Below are 18784 nucleotides of genomic sequence, written 5' to 3'. Positions count from 1 at the left end.
TCGCCTCTATGAATTGCTTCATCTCCACAAAGACAAACTAGAAGGAGTGCTGGTTTGGTAAGTTCAAAGCTCCACATGTTAATGACCAGCTACAGAGTGAGTACCGAGGGCATTAGAAATGGCCATTCTTACAACTCTCTGTGGCAGGAGAAAGCACTGGAAATGGAAAACAGAATTTTTTACTTTGCTGCACATCTCAATATGTTGGACCCACTGAGCGAGGCAGGTCCACAGACCTCTCCCTGTGTGTCGGCAGGCTTCAGAAGACAGCCCACTGCCCACTCCGCGGATCAAAGTGTTGGCTGGCCCTGTTGACAGGAACTGCTGTGCTGCATAAACTTCACTTCCTACCACGCTGCAGTGGGCAGCACTTACACGTGAGGTGTTTGGGGAGGTTGACCAGTGCTTACCCTGTGCTTAAAGGCAAGTAGGTAGCCAGTCCCCTGGAACTCAGCACTGTCCTGAACTGGATTTGTACAGTCAGTAGCAAAACTACACAATTTGTTTGGTGTGTGCAGTCACAAGAGAAAAAAATAGAGTGGATGAGCCTTAGCTGAGGTCTGCTATTTGCCAAACAGTTAATAACTAAGAATAACATGGTATTGTTGTGGAGATGGTATTTTGGGATTAGATTTGGATTTATTTTAGAGGTAGTGCTTTAAATGTAAGGGTAAAGCTCAGGAAACCATCCTTTAGAAACAGGAAATTCAGTGCCAATTCCTTTCGTGAACCCAGCTGCAGTATCTGCACATTTATGGTTTAAATCTTATTTTGCAGCCTCCATCACTTATGTCTGAAAGTCCTGTTTCCCAGAGACATCAGTGATGGTATATGATCAAAATGGCTACTGGACTGCAATCTCATTCTCTGCCTTATAAAGTGTTGGAAGCATCTCCTTCTTTGTCTTTTGGAGCTCCATGGTCATACTTATAGCTGAGACAAAAGTAACTAAAAAAGCTTCAGGCTTTTACTTGTTAGACCAAAGATGGCTGACAAGAGAGTGAAGATAAGTCTTTAACTTTTCAATTGACAGTGTCAAAATGTTTCATCCTTTGATGATTAATCATTGCTTTGGACCAAGTAAATGATGCTTCTTTGGAGTGAATGAGTATTACCATATTTAAAACTATTTAGAGAACTGTCAGGTCATTGAATATAGGTCATTTTAAAGTACTGAATTTAATTATAACATGGATTATCATCTTTAAAACAAGTAAAAGAACACATCCTAGTTTTTAAAGAGAGACTGAGCTACAAATATAGGGTAGATTGCTGGGTTGTCACATCACACCTATTTAAAGACTGTGGAGTGGGACTCTGGTTCCCTGCTTAGTCCGAGGCTGCCATGCCAGGGCTGCCAGTACCCAGGGTACTGCTTTTTATGTGCCATTTTCCCCGGTGTCCTGTGCACTCCTTTGGTTATGTCATTCATTTCCAGCACTCCTTTACATTCAGCAAAGGGACTGCAATCTTGTGATTAATGTATAATAAAGACAGGAGTGAGGAGTGGGCAGTGACAAGCTGTTTCTTTGGGCTTTTAGTCACTCCTCTACTAATTTAAGGTATATTCTCCATAAAACTTGAATTCTTCCTCTGCATAATGAGAAAAGGAGCATGTGTTTATTGAGTGCCTCAGATGCTCACTGTATTGTGAACGTAATGCTATTCATAACAGATTGCTGTGCTGGGAAGGGTAGCTGTGGGCTTGTAAGCTACAGTCTACACAGACATGTCTAAATCTGTTTCATCTTACTCCTCTGAGAATCTCCTCGATGTTTCTATTGCTATTCATGAGCATGAAGAATTTGGTGAACAGGAAAGTTGCCTCACAGACCAGAAACCTAGGGAGAATTTCCCCCTTCAAAGAGAGGTTACCTGCAATCCATACATCTTTGAGCATCATTTGGTCTTTTGGGAATTTATGAAGTTCGTTGGGGTATTTTGAAAGTAATTCTGTGGTAAACCAGTTCTTTTCAATAAGATTCCTTAGTGGACTTTTTTTATCCTTTTAAAGGAAGCACTTCAATTTTAGGAAAAAGAAAGGGATGGTGGGAGGCCCCAGGTGCCAGGGTGATACTCCTCTGAGATAAACCACAGTCACATGAAGCCTGTGGGGGTTTAGCAATTAACAGTGACCAGCAGCTGGCACCAAAATCTCTTAGTGCCCACCTACAGGTTGTTTAGTTTGGGGTTAACAGTTTGATGATTACTTTAGTATTTCACAAAGGTAGTTGCTTTTGAGCCTTTGTAAACTCAATGTTATTTCACTTCAAGGTTTGGCCTGGCCATAAGAAAGACTTACTGTGTGTGCTGCTTTCACAGATTCAAATATTTGACCTCAAAGTGTGTCATGGTTTTATATAACAACCAACATTGCAGGAATTATGCTGACATTCACAGTTCATGCCATGCGTATTGCGTTGAGACTTCTAAGGAAACAATCAGTGTATGTTACAAAGTAGGAGGAGTTTTTCATTTCAGCTTGGATATAGCTTCACCATAAAATGCATGGCCATTCTACTCATCATACTGTGATATATGCAGTTGTGCAAGATGTGTTTTGAAAATAACCTTCCAATGATTCCCTGTTTACAGGGTTAGGACGTAGCTTTAAGCACAGGCACTACAAAGTCTAAATAAAATTCTTCTGCCTTCACGCTGCCACTCTTGATGATCAGTCTGGCAGAGCTTTACTATGAGGAAAAGTGCTTCCTACAATAGCATGGCAACACATTAATAATCTGATGTCATTTTTTGGCATGAAAGTTAGGAGCTGATATATTACTGGAAGGAGGAAGAAAGTTAACGCTTTCAGGTTTTTACTGTAGCTTTGCAAATTCTGGTTTATTTGACTCTCCTCTGCATGAATTGTCTGAAATACCAAGCAAACTCTGCTATGTCTGCTTACTCTTTTATGTCTTCACAGAGTTCTCAATTCATTCTCTCTTGTCTCTCTCTGTTTCTCTCTCCTGTCTCTATGTTTTTCTTTCTGGTGGGGTACCCTGAATCTCTCAAGCAGTGCAGGAGGCCGAACAGGAAGATGTAAAGGTGATAGTGGATGCCCAAGCTCCGAAACCAACTAAAAAAACCAAGGCAGCAGCTGCAAGCTGTCAGACTGGCAGCACCAAAAAGGAGAAAAAAGGGAAACACAAAGGTTTGCTGCATGTGGCTAAATGTCAGATGTTGACTTGACTCCAAAATACTTTGTAGTTTTTGTTATTTGATGTTTGTGGTTGTTTTTTTTTTATTATTTCTTTGAATTTCTGAAAATTGCCAGAAAGTAATCTCTTGACATTTTTATGAGATTGGAAAATATGAGTGACTTGGTGTTGTCTCAGCATGTACAACCTGGGAGTGAAGGAGGGCTAAAATTTTAAACCGAGGCTCTTCCAAAGGCAGAGGAGGAAAAAAAATACTGATGGAAAGATGCTGGTGTTTTTCTGCGGTGTTAAAGAAATGGGAACCATCTTACACCAGTGTGTTGTTTTAGATTACCTGCATGTAATGTAATTTGGAGAAACAGCCTTAAATTACACACGTTTCTGTCCAGACTCTTACTGAGGTTTAAACTATACAAATTAGAGGCTAAGTGGGCCTTTTGAACATCAATTCAGCAAAACCAAGATAACATGCTCAAAATGGGTTCTTCAGGTTGCTACTTCAGCGTTATTCTATCCCACCTGATTGACATATGGGAGGTGTTTGTATGAAAAATTTTCTGCAATGACTTCGGTAAGGTTAGATAGAAAAAAAAAAAGCACTGTTGATAATGACAAAAGGGTAGGTAGAAATGACATTGCCATTATTAGATTTACTATTTGAGCTACACAGACTAGATGAAAGAAGTAACATGCTACTTTAGAGGTATTCAAATTTTATAAACATATGCCCATTCACAAAAAGAGAGAGGTTTTTGTACCACATACACTTCCTTTTTATTTGATGACAAATGAGTAATGAGATTAATACATACCTTGCAAATAATTTGCAGTTCTTGGATAAGGCCACTGTAACACTATCCTGTCTGGAATGTCCTGTATTCCTTTCCTGTGTATGTCCAACACTCTCTCCATTATTGCCTAACTAAGAAAATAGTGTATATCCTTGATAAGCGTATTTAAAGGTAGCAGTGACTAGTAAGGGTAGGTACCGAGGTCAGAGTATTGGGGTTTATCTATAGGGTTTTTGCAGGACTTTGAGCCTACCTTATCAAAATCTTTTTTCACATACTTGACATATTTAAGCTTAATTCTTGAGATCTGAATCTACAGTGTCTCTGTCCATAGTCCCTCTGACCTCAAAGGAAGCCTTAGATTAGACAGGCTTTAGAGTCTGGCCCTGAGGTGAAGACTTTATTCATATTTTTGAAAAGAATACACTGTGTGTCAATACCTAGGCTTAAAATAATAAGTAAAAGGCAGATGTGAAATTAACTGAATGTAAAAAGTGTTGGCAAAATAAGTGAACAAAAAGCTGATGTTTCCCAATTTAATGTAAAAAGTAATGTCACTTCAGCATAGTAATACAGATGCCAAATTTTATTTTGAAGTACATCTTGCTGAAAAGTCAAAATTCTTTTACCAGCTTAAAAGAAAACCTTTTGTAGGCTGTAAGTGAGCATTGTGCAGGGTAGTACTTAAATCATGGTTACTGCATAAGCTTGAGGCTCTGTTTCATCTCATATAATGCCTGTTTTGCCTTTGTGGGGTGTCTATGTCCATCCTGTGTTCAGAACTTAAAATACTGTGCTGCTCAGTGCTGCTTAGTTACAGTAGGTTGATTGGACAAATTTGCATTGCATAACACCAACATATACACTCACATGTTTTCTAGGCAGTTTTCTGACAAGCTTGAGGCTAAAATATTCCATGAACAAAGTCCTAGCGGCAGGCTGGTGAGGCACAGAGCAAGAACCAGAACTCCTGAGTGTGTGATTCCCAGGGCAGCTCTGCAGGCGCTGGTCCCGCGTGCGCTGGCGCTGCCTTTGCTGGGGAGCGCCCTTCCGACTGACCTGCGAGATGTAGGCAAGTCAGCCCAGGAGCAGCGTGTGCTCACTGTGAAGGAGTTGTGCAGCTTTTTATTATCTCATATGCCAATGTTTTTATTCATTTTCTGAAAAATTCCTCAAACGGGCAAATGTTGGCATATTTTAATAGAAGCAAGTTGCGTCAGTAAAAATAATGTCACTTCATGCAGACTGAGAACTTTTACACGCTAAAACTGTGTGTTGGAAACTAATATTGTTAGCTATAGAAACTTCTGCTTCTGTTGCAATTCTTACTGCTCATGCTGCTACGCTATGTGTGGTCTTCCCTGGCCTTCAGCACTCACCTATCAGTTGCATCTTATGTACGTTTCCATAGAGTGCAGGTGTTACTCGTTAAGTATATTATACTAAAGAGACTATTGAGTATCTCCTCTCCTGGAGTTTATGTGGATGAGTAGTAACAAATCTCAAGTTGCAAATATGCCTGTCGGTTAAAGTATGTTCAGAGCACACAGGTAGCACCTTCTTCTCCAGCCCATCTACTTTTTCTGCACACTGGTGTTTAACTGTTCATTCATGTATACTTTAACCATTGGAATGATATCACTATCTTTGATAGTGCTGTAAACTCAGAGTACTTGCAGGGAATTATAAGTGGAAATCCTGTCCTGCATCCTGATTGAAGCTGCAAATTATTTTGTTATTGGATGAAGAAGTAAAAACAAATGCAACTATAAAATTCCAGAGGCATTTTACTAATAATATACTACAGACATAGCTAATAGGAATGAAGAAAATGTAAGTGGTAGCAGAATCCTGTAGTGGAACTTGTATGAATTAAGACTCTCACTTCTACGACTAAGTGTGAGTCTTAAGAAAAGATTTTATAATAATATTGAATGGCTTTGCTAATAACTTCATATCTAACTAATGAACATGGATGAAGGTTAAGTGGTTTTATACCATTTTGTGGCACAAGAGATTTTGTTGGAGGAAGTTCATTCATAATTAGAACAAACCTTGGAATTTTTAGGTTCTGCTTTTAGCTTTGCGGTTGCAAAATTCAATTCAGGTTTTGTCTCCACTCTGACTGTTAACGTTTGTATGTCCTGTAAACGAGCAGGATGAATGCTGTGGGGTGAATGCACTTTACATGCTAAAGTAGCATTTTAAAGGTTTGTGTTAGTATTTAGCTATAGTGAGCATTATCTTTCTATACATAGCCAAGCTCTTCTGCTTTAAGAAAAAAGAACCTTTAGACCAGATCCTATGAATAATAAGCTAATTCAGAGCAAAAATCATTGAATTATACATGAATAGTTCTTGAAGCTGTAGCGTAATGATTGTACTCTGGTCTTAGATGTGCAGTGTTTTTTTAAGTGGCTCAAAGAATGATGAAACAATGATCAGAATAATGTTATAAAGACAAACACAAGGGAAATACTATGTTTAATGAGGTTACGCTGACATAAAGCAATAAAAGGAATGTGGCTAATTGCTCATGTAGAACTGATTGTGCCTCTCAAGTTAGGGATCAGTGCATTTTGTAATTCTGTGATGGGTAGTACAGTATTGAGCCATTTTTTTCTAAATCTGTGATTATTACTGGTGTTTCGTTCTTAATGGCAGTTCCAGTATACACTTCCCGTTTTTAAAAAGAAACAATTTGTTGGGGGCAGAACCTGCAAATGCAGTAAATTGATTACATTTCGTAGTAGCTTAGCTCACTAAACGTATTTCTGAAAGCTTTGGTCTCCCACATTATTGTTTGATGTAATATTCAGTGTTGGAAAAAACCCCAAAATGTAATGAATGAAGATGTAAAATGTTTGTGTTTCCAGTGGAGAGAGTGGATCAAATTCTGGTTTGATTTGTGATGCTAGTAAGAGGTGATCAAGGATATTGGTGAACCTGGTGTACAGTATTGCTAGACGGTTCAAGAGAAGAATAATGCAAAGAAGTGAAAATAGTTGCATTAGGAACATATGAAAAGCACCCTGCACAGTATTACAAATACAAAACCAGAGCATCGTTGGATATCAAATACCTTGATGAGTCTTTAAAAATTGAGATTCCTGAAAATATTACAGGTGCATAGTGGTGTGGGTGTTTTTGTTTGGTTGGGATTTTTTCCTTTTGTGAAGAAATTAATAAATACACAGAATAAAGTGCTTTTATGGCTATCTGCAATGAATAGGGTAAAAACAAATCAGGAAGATAAAATGGAACCTTTAAAAAAACCCGAGAATACCATGCAAAGCCAGGAGTTAATTCAAAGTCAAATCTGATATGGAAATTCAGGAATCATTCTCTGAAAAGTTGTTCTTGCTTGTTTGTTTTTGGTTGTTTCTTTTTTTCCCTAGCACTCTTGCACTTAGAGCATGTAAGTACATTCTAGGAAAAACCTGCTCTGAACTGCTCTGGTTCACTTGCTGCCATGGGCAATCCAAAAGAAGACTTTTGGCACTTAAACCAGGAATCTGGATGTGTTTAAAATGTTCAAATAAGCAATACCTTCCCCGCAATTTTTCTTCCGTCTTGTGTATTAAATGCATATAGTATGTTGGGTATTCCCTGCTGTCTTTATGAGAGTCAGAAAGCAAATGAGCTGCTCTGACACACAGCGCTTTTTCTGCCAGGAGGGCTATCTCATGTTTTGATTTGGTTTGCTGCTTCCGTGTTTCTTTTCTCTCTTTCGCGCCTGTCTGTCTGTTTTGATTTGTGCATCCTGTCCCATTTTGACATGTAACAAGCAACTACATTAACGTTGGCTGACTAAGAAAGCAACAGCATTTGTTGGGCAAGAAGTATCATTTCTCACTATAACACTCCCTTTCTGATGGGGGAAGGGAAGTTCATGTAGAGGAGATTTACCTCAGGTTCCCTGTGCGTTAAAGAGAAAAGGTAGGAGGAGAAATAAGTGAGTTTCCACCAAGAAAAGTCCTGTTGTTCCTAGATCTGACAACTCTTTCAGGCTGCGCTTTGGCAACACATGAACTTGGTTGTGAATAAGTCATTTTAGCCTCGGGATAGAAATTTATGAAAGTACAGTTCCTGCTACAGTTTTCTAGATTTCATCAAAGTGAATGTAGAGCTTGGTGCTGAAGCACTTGCTTTTAGTGACCTCATATGGTCTTAGCCATAGTCCTCCTTTTGATGGAAGTTTGGACTAAATCACCTCCAGAGGTCCTTTACCAAAAAAATGTCTGTTTTCCCTTTTCCCTATAAACAAATCCCTTTGTGGTTTTGTACTTGCTTGAACCCATATCAGTGGATGTGCAGGCTCTATGAGAACAGGCTCACAAAATGGGAAATGGGTTACAAAATATTGACAGCTACGGTATACTTAAGGTTATTCAGTCCTAAGAAATAGACCCAAAACATTGCTTTTTCCCCTTTAAATATCCAGCTTTTTCAGTAAATTCCTTGTGCAGAGCATTTTGTCAAATAGTGATATATATAGTGAGATATATACGTGTGTTGGTTTTTGGTTTGGGGTTTTTTTTAAGCATTGGAGTTCTAAATTTCTGGAAGATGTAATTTAATGATATTTTATTCTAACCATTTTATTAGAGCTTCCTGTGCAATCATTCTGAGAAAGAACCTCTTTCACTTACTGGTTTATGCAATCCTACTTTCTTGTACCACTGTTCTACATTATACTCAGTGGTCACACTTCTTGATAAATGCGGATTTTAAAAAAATACAATCAAATGTTCTTCAGTCTTTAATTTGAAATCTAGATCACTTGAGACAATAAAAGCTGAAGCAGAGTTTGCTTTAAGCCAAGTTCTTTAGAGGACGGAAACTCTTGTTTGTTCTGGTGTCAGTCTAATAAGAACAGATTCCTCTGAGGACAAACTCCCTGTCTTTCATCTTGGAGTAGGCCGGCTGGCCTTTGAAGGGTTATGCTACCATCCCTAGGTTGGAGGAAGAGTTGCTCTGCAGTGTTCCTAAAGAGCAGTTGCAATTGCAGCATTGCTGCTGGCCGCAGCCTTGATCCACATGGATGTGACTTACATGTCAGACCCGGGGCTTATCTAACCTGGTATCCTGCCTTTGAAGGCACATTTAAAAAAAAAAATAATTTTTTTTTAGTGTCCTGCATTTGCTGTCAGCATGTTTGTAGAGGATGGACATACTTGTAGAACCCTTGTTGTTTGTAATTGAGGTCAGAAAATGTGGCTTGAGATTTTCTCTTCCAGAGACGAGCCTGACCTCGTTCGGCTCTTCAGCTCTGTTATGCAGAGGGCTTAAGCATATTCTTAAAACTTAGTCTGCCTGACTTCATATTTTGTGTCTTAAATGCCTTATAAAATGAGAACAAGAATTTTTATATCCTGCAGTTTTTAATTAAAGTAGGGACAGAAATACTTGTTTTCTATGCTGTGTTCCTCTCTCAATATGTAATCTTGTTTTCCATTCAGTCACTGAGCTCAATTAGTTCTCTCTGTTGTATGACGCTTTTCTTTTTAGTTTTTTTCTTAGTTTGCAAATGCCCTATGAATAAATTCTTGACTTCTTATGACAGTTATTTTCATATAATTTATAAATCTGTCTTTTCATGGTGTCCTATGTGCAGTAAGGACTCTCTGTAAATAATCAGTTTATCATTCCTTCCTGTACTTACAAGTTCATGTAAAAGAACCAAGAGGAAATAACATTTGCTGAAAATCTTTTCACAGCAAAATGTTTGCATGCGTAAAGACATGCAGAAAGGAACGTGATGTGTATAAATACAATTAGATTCTTTTCCTGCATTATCAGGCATAATGTGGTATCATAAAATGTATGAAAGCTTAGATTTGTTTCACACGTCATAAAGACTTTGCAAAATTTTGCCACTTAATTCTTCTCCCAAGGCTTTTGGTAACAGTTTTCGTCTTTATTTTTCACATATCCTTTTCTGTCTCCCCTCATTCTAGACCTGGATCTTGTGACTTTTTTTTTTTTGTGTGTGTGTAGATAGTTAATATTTTGTATGTTTGAAGCAAAAGGGAAAAAAAAAAAATCCTATCTAAAAATCCCACATCTGAGATCAAAGTTAAGTGCATATCTAATGTATTTTGAATTTTTTAGGATTTAGATTAATTCTGGTTATAAAAACATTCTGTGTGGTAGTTCAGATTACTAGCTTTTAAGAGCATGGTACTGTCTATTTATAAATATTGCCTAGGAGATTTTAGGTGCTCACAGAATACAGGCATTGATAAACAGTAGTTTATAGGATGGAAATGCTAGTGAATGCCAGTTCTCTTGCATTTTTTTCATTATCTCTGTTGGCATTTCTGGGTTTCATCTGAGACATGACCATGTCAGAGTTTACCAGAAGGCCTTTACTGAAGGGACTGGTATTCTGCGGGTTGTTTCAGTTGTCTTCTTTTCTCCCTTCCCTCCTTCTCGCTTGCCTCTCAAAAATTCCCTTTTCTTCTTAGCAGATATTCAAAGATACCACTATTGGTTTTTTTTCTACCTGAGTTTTGAAAGAAGCTATAGAAAACGCTGACCATAACAATAAAGACTTCTTTGGGGGTTTTTTTTGGCATAGCCTGCTCAGCTTCTTTGCCTCTTTTGACCCTGTCCTTCAACTGGGAAACTTAGAACTATAGGCATGAGTGATTTGTTTTATCGCACAGTGAGCCGTCCTTCCAGTAAGTGTGTGAAAAAGAGTCTGTGAGGCAAAGAAGGTGGGAATATAGGGAGAGATCCACCTTGCGTATCATGATTACACAAGCTTGGAAGTGTTTTCTGACATTAGGTAGGTGATGGTAAAGCTGCCTTTTGAACAATGACTTACAAAGATACACTTAGATCATATGATACAGAAAAAAGAAATGTGTATATATGCTTGCATTTAAAATCATTTTACACATGCATATATAGCTACAAAAATGTGTGCACACACACAAATATTAAATAGTTAATGCTGCATTTGCCATGAACCATCTATAGTATTCTAGTGCAGGGAAGGTTTGTTGTTTTTTTTTTTCTTTCTCTGTCTAGCTACATCTTCCATTTGCTTAAATGGGGTCACCAGTGGAACCATTCATAATGCTTAACAACACACTCCACCAGTGATGCACTCTTCAGAATACTGAAATTGATTTTTCTTCTCTAAAAGTGTGACCTGCCAGTGTAGCCTTTGTCCTAATGCTTAATAATATGTGATGTTCCTGACAGCACGGGATGTGAGCGCAGATGTTCGGTAGACATCAGAAAAAAGCAGCCTCAGTGCAACCTCTAATGCTGTCGAAGGCATTTCATTTGCTGCAGATCAATGTCTGCTTTGAAGGAGAGTAATTAAGGTGTTTTGTTTCTTTTGAAATGGGTTCTCAAAATTAGGTTTGTATTGTCCAAAGCTTAATAAGGGGCTAGATAGATGCACATGAGGTCTGGGCATCTTGTTAAACTCATGGATGCTTAACAGTTTTGAAATTCAGAGTATTAAGGTAAGAACCTAACTTTAGGCAGCCACTTTAATGACAGTGGTTAGTATGGTTACAGCTGTTAAAAATACCACAACGGATCTGAGCAGCTACTTTTCTGTAGTATTTAGCCTGAGATAACTTTTAAGAAAAATGCTATTCTGTTCACTGCCATATTATACCTGCAACATAGGAAATTATACAGTTCATTCTGCACCACACAGAGCTTCTGTCTGAAATTGTCATCCTACCAAGGTGAGAGAAACATTTCCATGGACTTTATATAGTCCTTCAAGGTTGGATGGACAGATTGTTTATTTGTTGTTTGTTGTTGTTAGCTTTACTGTAAATAAATCAGATTTTACAGGGTTGGTGCAGAAGTTGCCAGATGAGGGTCTGTGTGGGGCAGATGAGTCAGTAATTCCTTGTGGTCTTGAACTCTGTGAATTTAATATTTCTGCAGTGTCAGACTGTATCTTGTTAGGCGGTCGCACAGCCAGTGCTGTTCCTGTTCCTGAGGGTGTGGACCAATCTCTTTTCCACTTACGCCTCATATTGCAGTGGCAGTGACAGCAAGTATGGCAAAGTACAGTTAAACATGCTGAATGTATAATCCAGTTGTCTTTTAATGCAAGATGACAGCTGCTGGCAAAGCAGGCTGAAATAGTATTCTTGGAGACTTCTGCTACAGATCAGTCTGAAAAAATCCCAATCCCTACAGCTCCTTCTTACAGGGTTTATTCAGCTCTGTTTGGTGTGAGAAGCACTGTATTCGTTTACTGAACTAGCTCTTTGTAATGCTTGCTAATTCTCCACAATGTTGCTTGCTTATTAACAAAAACTTCAGAACAGCAACATTATACAGGCTTATGTTATTTACTGTATCTGTACATTATAATATTACCATTTTTATTGGTGCAAAAGTGCATTTATATAGATGATAATATATATACCATCACTAAGTCTTAACTAAAAGCTGGAGTACATTTGCAATCTGATTTTTTAACTTGCTGTCCTGAAGAAAAAAATGTGATAACACACCCCACCCCATATTTTCATTTTTGTTGTCTTCAGAGGCAATTTGTAGCCATAAGGGGGTAAATAGATTCTTTCTGGCTGTCATCAGAGGCCACAAAATCACAGCGTGGCTGAGGGTGGAAGGCGCCCCTGGGGACTGTCTAGTCCCACACCTCTGCTCAGAGCAGGTTTCCCAGGACTGTGCCTGGCTGGGATTTGAGCATCTTAGAGGGTGGAAGTTACAGGGAATTCTATCTCTGTTACAGTTTCACTCTGAACTGTATAGGACTAACTCAGCAGGCATATTTAGGCACGTTAGTGTGCTGCTCTTCCCATTGCATGCAGTGCTTAGATCTACTTGTGGATTTTCCAGATTTCTGAACTCTGGAACAACGTTTCATAATAGCAGTGTTGTTTATTAGGGGATATGGCTTAATCTGGGACTCAGGCTTATCTGTTACTGGATGAGTTGTGTGTCCTTATGAAAGCTGTATCTCTTTTCTTTGTTGGTCCCCTCCAGTCAGTTTCTTTTCTGTTTAGTTTTCAGTGTTTCTGGTGCATGGATGGGTGTGCTTTGGGGGCGAGGAGGGCAACAGTGAAACCCTGATCGTCTCTTGGAGATTCTCTAGTGCAGTATGTGGGAAGTAAGATGGTTGCCTTAGAGGCTAGTTTAGTCTTGTTTAAGTCTAGAAATATTATTGAATGTGAACCTTTGATCTCTGATTCTTAGAAAAGATGCTTTTTGTGAATGAGCAATTCTCTTTTCAGTAATTTCTTGAAACAAGGGGAACAAAGGCTTTTGCTGTTCTCTGACAGGGATTGATGGCCCAGCTGCTTTTCAAGATGATGTTCAGAAGATAGGAAGTCAAGTGCAGATTCTCACTGTTGGACAGTCTAGCCATGATGAAGATGATGGAGAGAAAATGGCTAGTGGCCAACAACAGCAAAGCAAACAAGATCTTAGAACAGCAATGCAGAAAAAAGGTAAGTAGCCAAAGCTCCCTTCATGTTCTCATTGCTTGCTTGCTGTACATTGACTCCTCTTCCTATTCTTACTCTCAGTCCTAGCCTTAGCAGAGGTTATTACTCTGCACTTCTTCTCCTCAGAGCCTGATAGGCTCTATTTTATTATCTCAAAAGAAAAATAATGAAGTTCTCTCTTGTCCCAGGGAACAAGAGCTCTCCAGGCTCTCGGGATGTGGCTTTCCCATCTGCAGTGCAGTGCCGCTATTAAGGTACCAGGCAGATGCTAATGCTCATATCCATCTGTTCACATTTTTATATTGTACAACTCTGGAAATCACTTTACTTGAGAGTTTTTAAAAAAAGAGCATGGTATAACAACATTCAAACTAGAATATTAATTTTAGTTGTGTTGTCAGTTCAATATTGTTCATGTTTTCATAATGTGTGTTCATGCTTGCAGAGGTGAAAGTGACAGCACTGTGTATTCTGCAGCATTTCCCATGCATAGTCCTCAAATGTTCTGGAATATTTTTTTTCTAGAGGCATGCATGATTTGGGAGATTGTGTATGTACACATTCATGCTTCCGTCTCTTCCTTCCTGCACTGTTATTACCTCTCATTACACATTAACTGTAGGAAGGAAAAAAAAAAAAATTCAAAAAATCCACACAAAGCTTTTTCTGAAGGCATTTGCTTTGGAGTTGTTCTTCAGCATACAGCTTTTGAAGCAAAGATGGCTCAAGCCAAGAGTGCTCTGATGCTTTAAGAATAAACTCTTTGTGTGTAAAGAGCAAAATGTAAGTGCAAACTTGACTCATCTAGAATAGACTATTCATACCTAAATGCCCGCCCCTTGTCTGCAGAGCAGTTCTCACTAAGATTCATTTTTTCTGGGATGTTACTCTGCAGATGTGAGCAACTTCAACTGAAATGGGCAGATTTTCTTTAAGTGTGGTATTTCCTGGGCATTTGAGTCGGAGGGATGTTGGCATGGCGAACAAGTTCTGATCTGTGTGGTGATTGTGTTGCCTTAGACTATGGCTCTGAATATTTTATCATCGGGTACACTATTTAATAAAGCTGATTGACTTAAAAACTATCAACAGACTTCTTAAATTAGGTCAAAGCACTCAGATTTTTACTCTGGGGGACATTTCTATTTTTGATGTTTTTTCCAGGTTAAGATATATTTTTGTTCTCCCAAATTTTTTGTTTATTTTTTAATAGAAGCAGTGGGTGGGGTTTTTTGTTTTGATTTAGTTTTGGTTTGCTTTGTTGTTTCATATTCTTAAATATATACGAACTTTTTTAACCGTATCTGAGTATACTCCAGATCAGAGTGGAGTGCTAAGAGTGGACCACTAGTATGATTCAGGTTGTGGGGGTGGTGCTTTTTTAAAATGGGAGTGCTGAGGTTAACTTATTTTTCTTAACAACAGAGTTATGGTCTGTGAGACACGAAGAAAGGTATTAAGACAAGACTCCAACTAGCAGCATCTCCGTAAAATATTTTTATTTAATATGTGTGTATGATTTGCCACTTGATACCAGTAGAGGAGACTTGTTAGAAAGTTTTGAGTATCCTAGTATTCATGGGAAACTTTATGTAGAGCTAGGACTTGTCATGTGGATTCCCACTGCCATTTCACTGCTTGTGGTATGTCCTTACTGGCATGTCCCTGTTGGTCTGAAAAGCATTTAGAATTGCTGTCTCCCATTAGTCCTTCTCTTGCATGGAATAGGAGCAAAAGGAGAAGAAGACAGAGATAAATGCTAACTGGCCTAATGGGAAAGGTTGAATCTCATCAGATTTGTGTAGCACTGATTTGTGCCCGTTCTACTCTTTGACGCTAATTTTGTGGAGAGAAGCCTCTGTCAGCACGTGTCTCTGCTTCCCCAGCGAGTCAAGTTCTGTTACGAGACAAGAGGTTATAGGCTACCTGAGTGTGAAAAGAATATGCCACTTGCAAGAAAATGCCAAATGCTTTGATTTCTCCATCTGTTGGAAATTGCAATACTAGAATCATTTTCTTCCTGCAGGAAATATTCTGAAATATTTGATTTCAGAAGTCTTAATATGTAGAGTTCCTCTCTGGCAAATGAATCACTAGGACAGAGCCAGACTTCCGTAAGTTTTAACACTGAATAGCTAACATTTAGTCTTCACATTTATCAGTTTCTAATACGTCTCTGTAGAGACTTGGAATGAGCAATTTGGTCGTTTTCTTTTCCACCTGAAGTTACAACTGTTTTGAGATTTAGGGAAGGAATAGATTTGATTTCTGGGTTCAAAAACAAAACAGGAGCTCTCTGAAGCATTATTCCCGCAGGCTATGAGTGCAGACTTTTCTAAGGCTGACATGGAATTTTCACCACCAATAGTGAGCACGGCTGTAGAGATAAACTGATTACATCTGTGGATGTGAAGTACGGCTTTATTGCAGAGCTGCTGGCTGAGGAGATGGACTGGCTCTATCACCCATGCATAGCTGACTAGAACATGGGTGTCATTATTAAGAAATAATTCTTGTGATTAGTGAGTGTGTGATTAATAAGGAGTGAGTTCTACAGGGTTTGAAAATATCTGTTGACCTGTGAACTCAGGCCTCCCTTGCATAACCAGATCCTATTGAAAGTTTTTGCTGTTGTGTTGTGTGGTGTATGTCTGGTCTGGGGGAACTGAGGAGGTGGATAAGGAGACCATTCGTGGTGCAGCTGAATGGAATACAAGCATTGCATATGCTTCTCTTTTATAGAGTTGCTCTTCCCACTTTGGTGGTGTTTCATTATCCAGTGTGCATCTGGTGTCAAAAGCTATTTTAAAGGGGTATGCTTTGAAGTTATTGGAAGCGGCAATAACATGAAAAGTATTTAAATGCACTTTTTGGTGTCTTTTTTTTCCTCATTCCGTTCCAGAATTTGAACTGAAGAAAATCATTACTGATACTATCTCTAATCCTTACATTAGTTTGGTTCAGTCTCTGCTTGTTGCAGACCAAGCTCATATTCCAAAAGACTAAGCTATGTGAAAGTCTCTATGCATTTCCCTGGAAGTCCTGGAAGAACACTTTAGAAAGCCTGAGAAAGATGATGAGGACACACTAGGCACCCCTGGGATTTAGGTAGAATTTTAGGCTGTCTGAATACTTTTTTCGATGTTACTGAACGAATATTTGTGTAGAATTTGTGTATATCACTTGTGTCAATCAGGGGTGGTGTTTTTTGAGTCTGAGAAATCAAAAGCAGGCCAAAAACCTACTGTGCAGGACACATCGTGCATGAAAGGGTTTGTGGCACAACTGTTCAGCATGGATGATGCTTTCTGGAGCTTCAGCCCTGTGATCCAGGGCTTTCTGACTTTATTTGAAGTACAAAAAAAAGAAGGTGACAGCAGGTAGAAGGTAAATTTAATTCCATAATTGAGAATTCAGTTGGCAGCATTCTGGCCCCATCTAGTAAGCCTTTAGCCCTCTGCGGAGTCCTGTTGACGAGTTAGGCTTGTTCACTCAATTAAGGGTTTGCAGAATCAAGCCCATGGATTTTTTCCTTTCCCAGATCCCCATGCAAATACATCCTGGTCCTCTTCCACCTCCCAATCCAGTCTTGTCGCCCTGGATCATGTTCCTGGTAAGTACAGAAGGAAAGAAATTAATTATGCCCATGCTGCTTGGCTCTGGAAGTCTTTGCATCTCATTTATCCTTCTGCATTGGACTTACCAATAGTGGAAATTCTGGACCAAGTGTTTTCTTTCTTTCTTTTTTTGTTAGGAAAAAATATTGCATAGTTAGATTCTAATATGTGGAACTTAAAATTTGGACCTGAATACAGGGTGGCTTCATCTGCATGATATTCCTTGAAAAACTAGGCCTGGCAAGTCTCACCATAGATGCTTCCTGCTGCTAAGTCCTATTTGATGTTCAAAGTTTTGTTTCCCTTTGAAATGTCGGAGGTTTTGAATTCTTGTAAAGTCAAATTTTTAAGTGTTGTAAGGCAATTCCTTTGGCTTGGGCTGATACTGGTTTTTACATGCGATAAATATGCATGAGAACATTTCCTTGATGTGAATGTTTCTTCTCGGTCGAAGATCTGCTCTTCATCAGATCACAGAGGAACAGTTAAAAGTGTGCTGTAGAAGGGCTTGTATTTTAATTGTTAAGTTTCCAAGTGGCTGTGATAGGTTGTCCACTCAGCTGCAATTTCAGATACAGGATTTTGTGCTTTGTTTGAAGACCTTGATTGGCTGAAGATGATCTGAACTTAATTCCTAACCGGATACTACACCTGTATCGCTGGGTAACTCGATCCTCTCTGTGGAATGTAAACCCTCATATTTCCTTTCTCATTTGCTGAAACGTTTTGGCTTCTCAGGGCAGGTACTGTCTCACCCACGTATTTGAACGCTGCCTCGCACAGTGAACCCCCTCATGCACACCCTCTCTCACCTGTGAGCCTGAGGGTGCAACAGTATGATAAGTGATGTTTTACAGCAAGTATGGACAGCTTTAATGTATTAGTATTTCATATAGGTGCACTGCTTTCTTCTCAGGCATTTCAAGCAGCATGAATTTTGATGAGGAAGAAGATGAGGAAGATGAAGATAGCTCCAGTTCTTCACAGTTAAACAGTAACACCCGGCCTGGTTCTGCCACGAGCAAGAAATCCAATAAGGTAAGGGGTGAGTGCCAAACAAGGAGCACGCAGGCTGCTGTGTACTGTGTGATTCCAGAGTGCGGACAGGATAGGCCTGGCTTCCTTGTTTTGTTTTGTTATATGCACTAGAGTATCTCCAAGGTGATTTACTGTGATAGCTCTCAGGGTTCACAGGAGCAAACAATGAAAATAATGACTTGGAGAAAAGAATAGCAAATATTGTCTAAACTTGAATGAAGAGAAAGGTAAACAGTAAATATTTACTTTTCTACCTCTTGCAAGTGCTCAGAAGGATCTTTTGTTTCTGTTGCTTTTTTTCTGAGTTATTTTCCCACCCTGTTCTTGCTGTTACCATCTGAACATAAAATAAGACTTTGGCTTGTTTCAGATATTCTAAATCACAAGCTCTTGCTAAACCAGTTGATGGTGCCCTTCTCTTACATAGGGCACTGACTTCTCATCTGTTATATCTCTGCCTAGCTTTATCTGTCTCTCCCTATGCCATTTCTTCCTTTCATCAAAGGCCCCCCCTGTATGGACCTCCCTCCCTGGGTATGGCCTTTCTGAAAAAAGAAGTGTGTCGAGATGGGAAGGTGTGAGCCAGGGTTTGCTTTGTAACGTTACAGCATTGTGCCTGTGCAGCCACACTGTTCTGCTTTGCCAGATGTGCCTGTACACTGAGCACCAGCGGCACAGAGAACGGCTCCCTGGGCCCTTGGTAGCCAAGAGCTTGACCA

At 39.2% G+C, this 18784-nt stretch overlaps 1 protein-coding gene across 9 annotated transcripts in view; it reads left to right on the top strand.

Annotated features, from left to right (window-relative positions):
- The window catches only part of TUB (TUB bipartite transcription factor), a 172360-nt gene that overhangs the window by 116829 nt on the left and 36747 nt on the right, over positions 1-18784 (top strand). For 5 of the 9 annotated variants that reach the window (XR_012634554.1, XM_074918591.1, XM_074918592.1 and 2 more), the window contains exons 4-7: positions 3017-3154; positions 13246-13413; positions 16952-17023; positions 17944-18065. Coding sequence is in view for 8 of the 9 variants with exons in the window: in XM_074918591.1 (XP_074774692.1) it covers positions 3017-3154; positions 13246-13413; positions 16952-17023; positions 17944-18065 (500 nt within the window). In the remaining variant the exon portion in view is untranslated. The remainder of the gene's footprint in view (positions 1-3016; positions 3155-13245; positions 13414-16951; positions 17024-17943; positions 18066-18784) is intronic. The other 4 variants (XM_074918598.1, XM_074918597.1, XM_074918596.1 and 1 more) reach the window with 4 other exon arrangements.

This window comes from Athene noctua, chromosome 14, assembly GCF_965140245.1.
Source record: "Athene noctua chromosome 14, bAthNoc1.hap1.1, whole genome shotgun sequence".
Lineage (NCBI taxonomy): Eukaryota > Metazoa > Chordata > Aves > Strigiformes > Strigidae > Athene > Athene noctua.
Note: the sequence above shows the minus strand (reverse complement) of the source record. Positions and strands in the feature narration are given on the sequence as shown.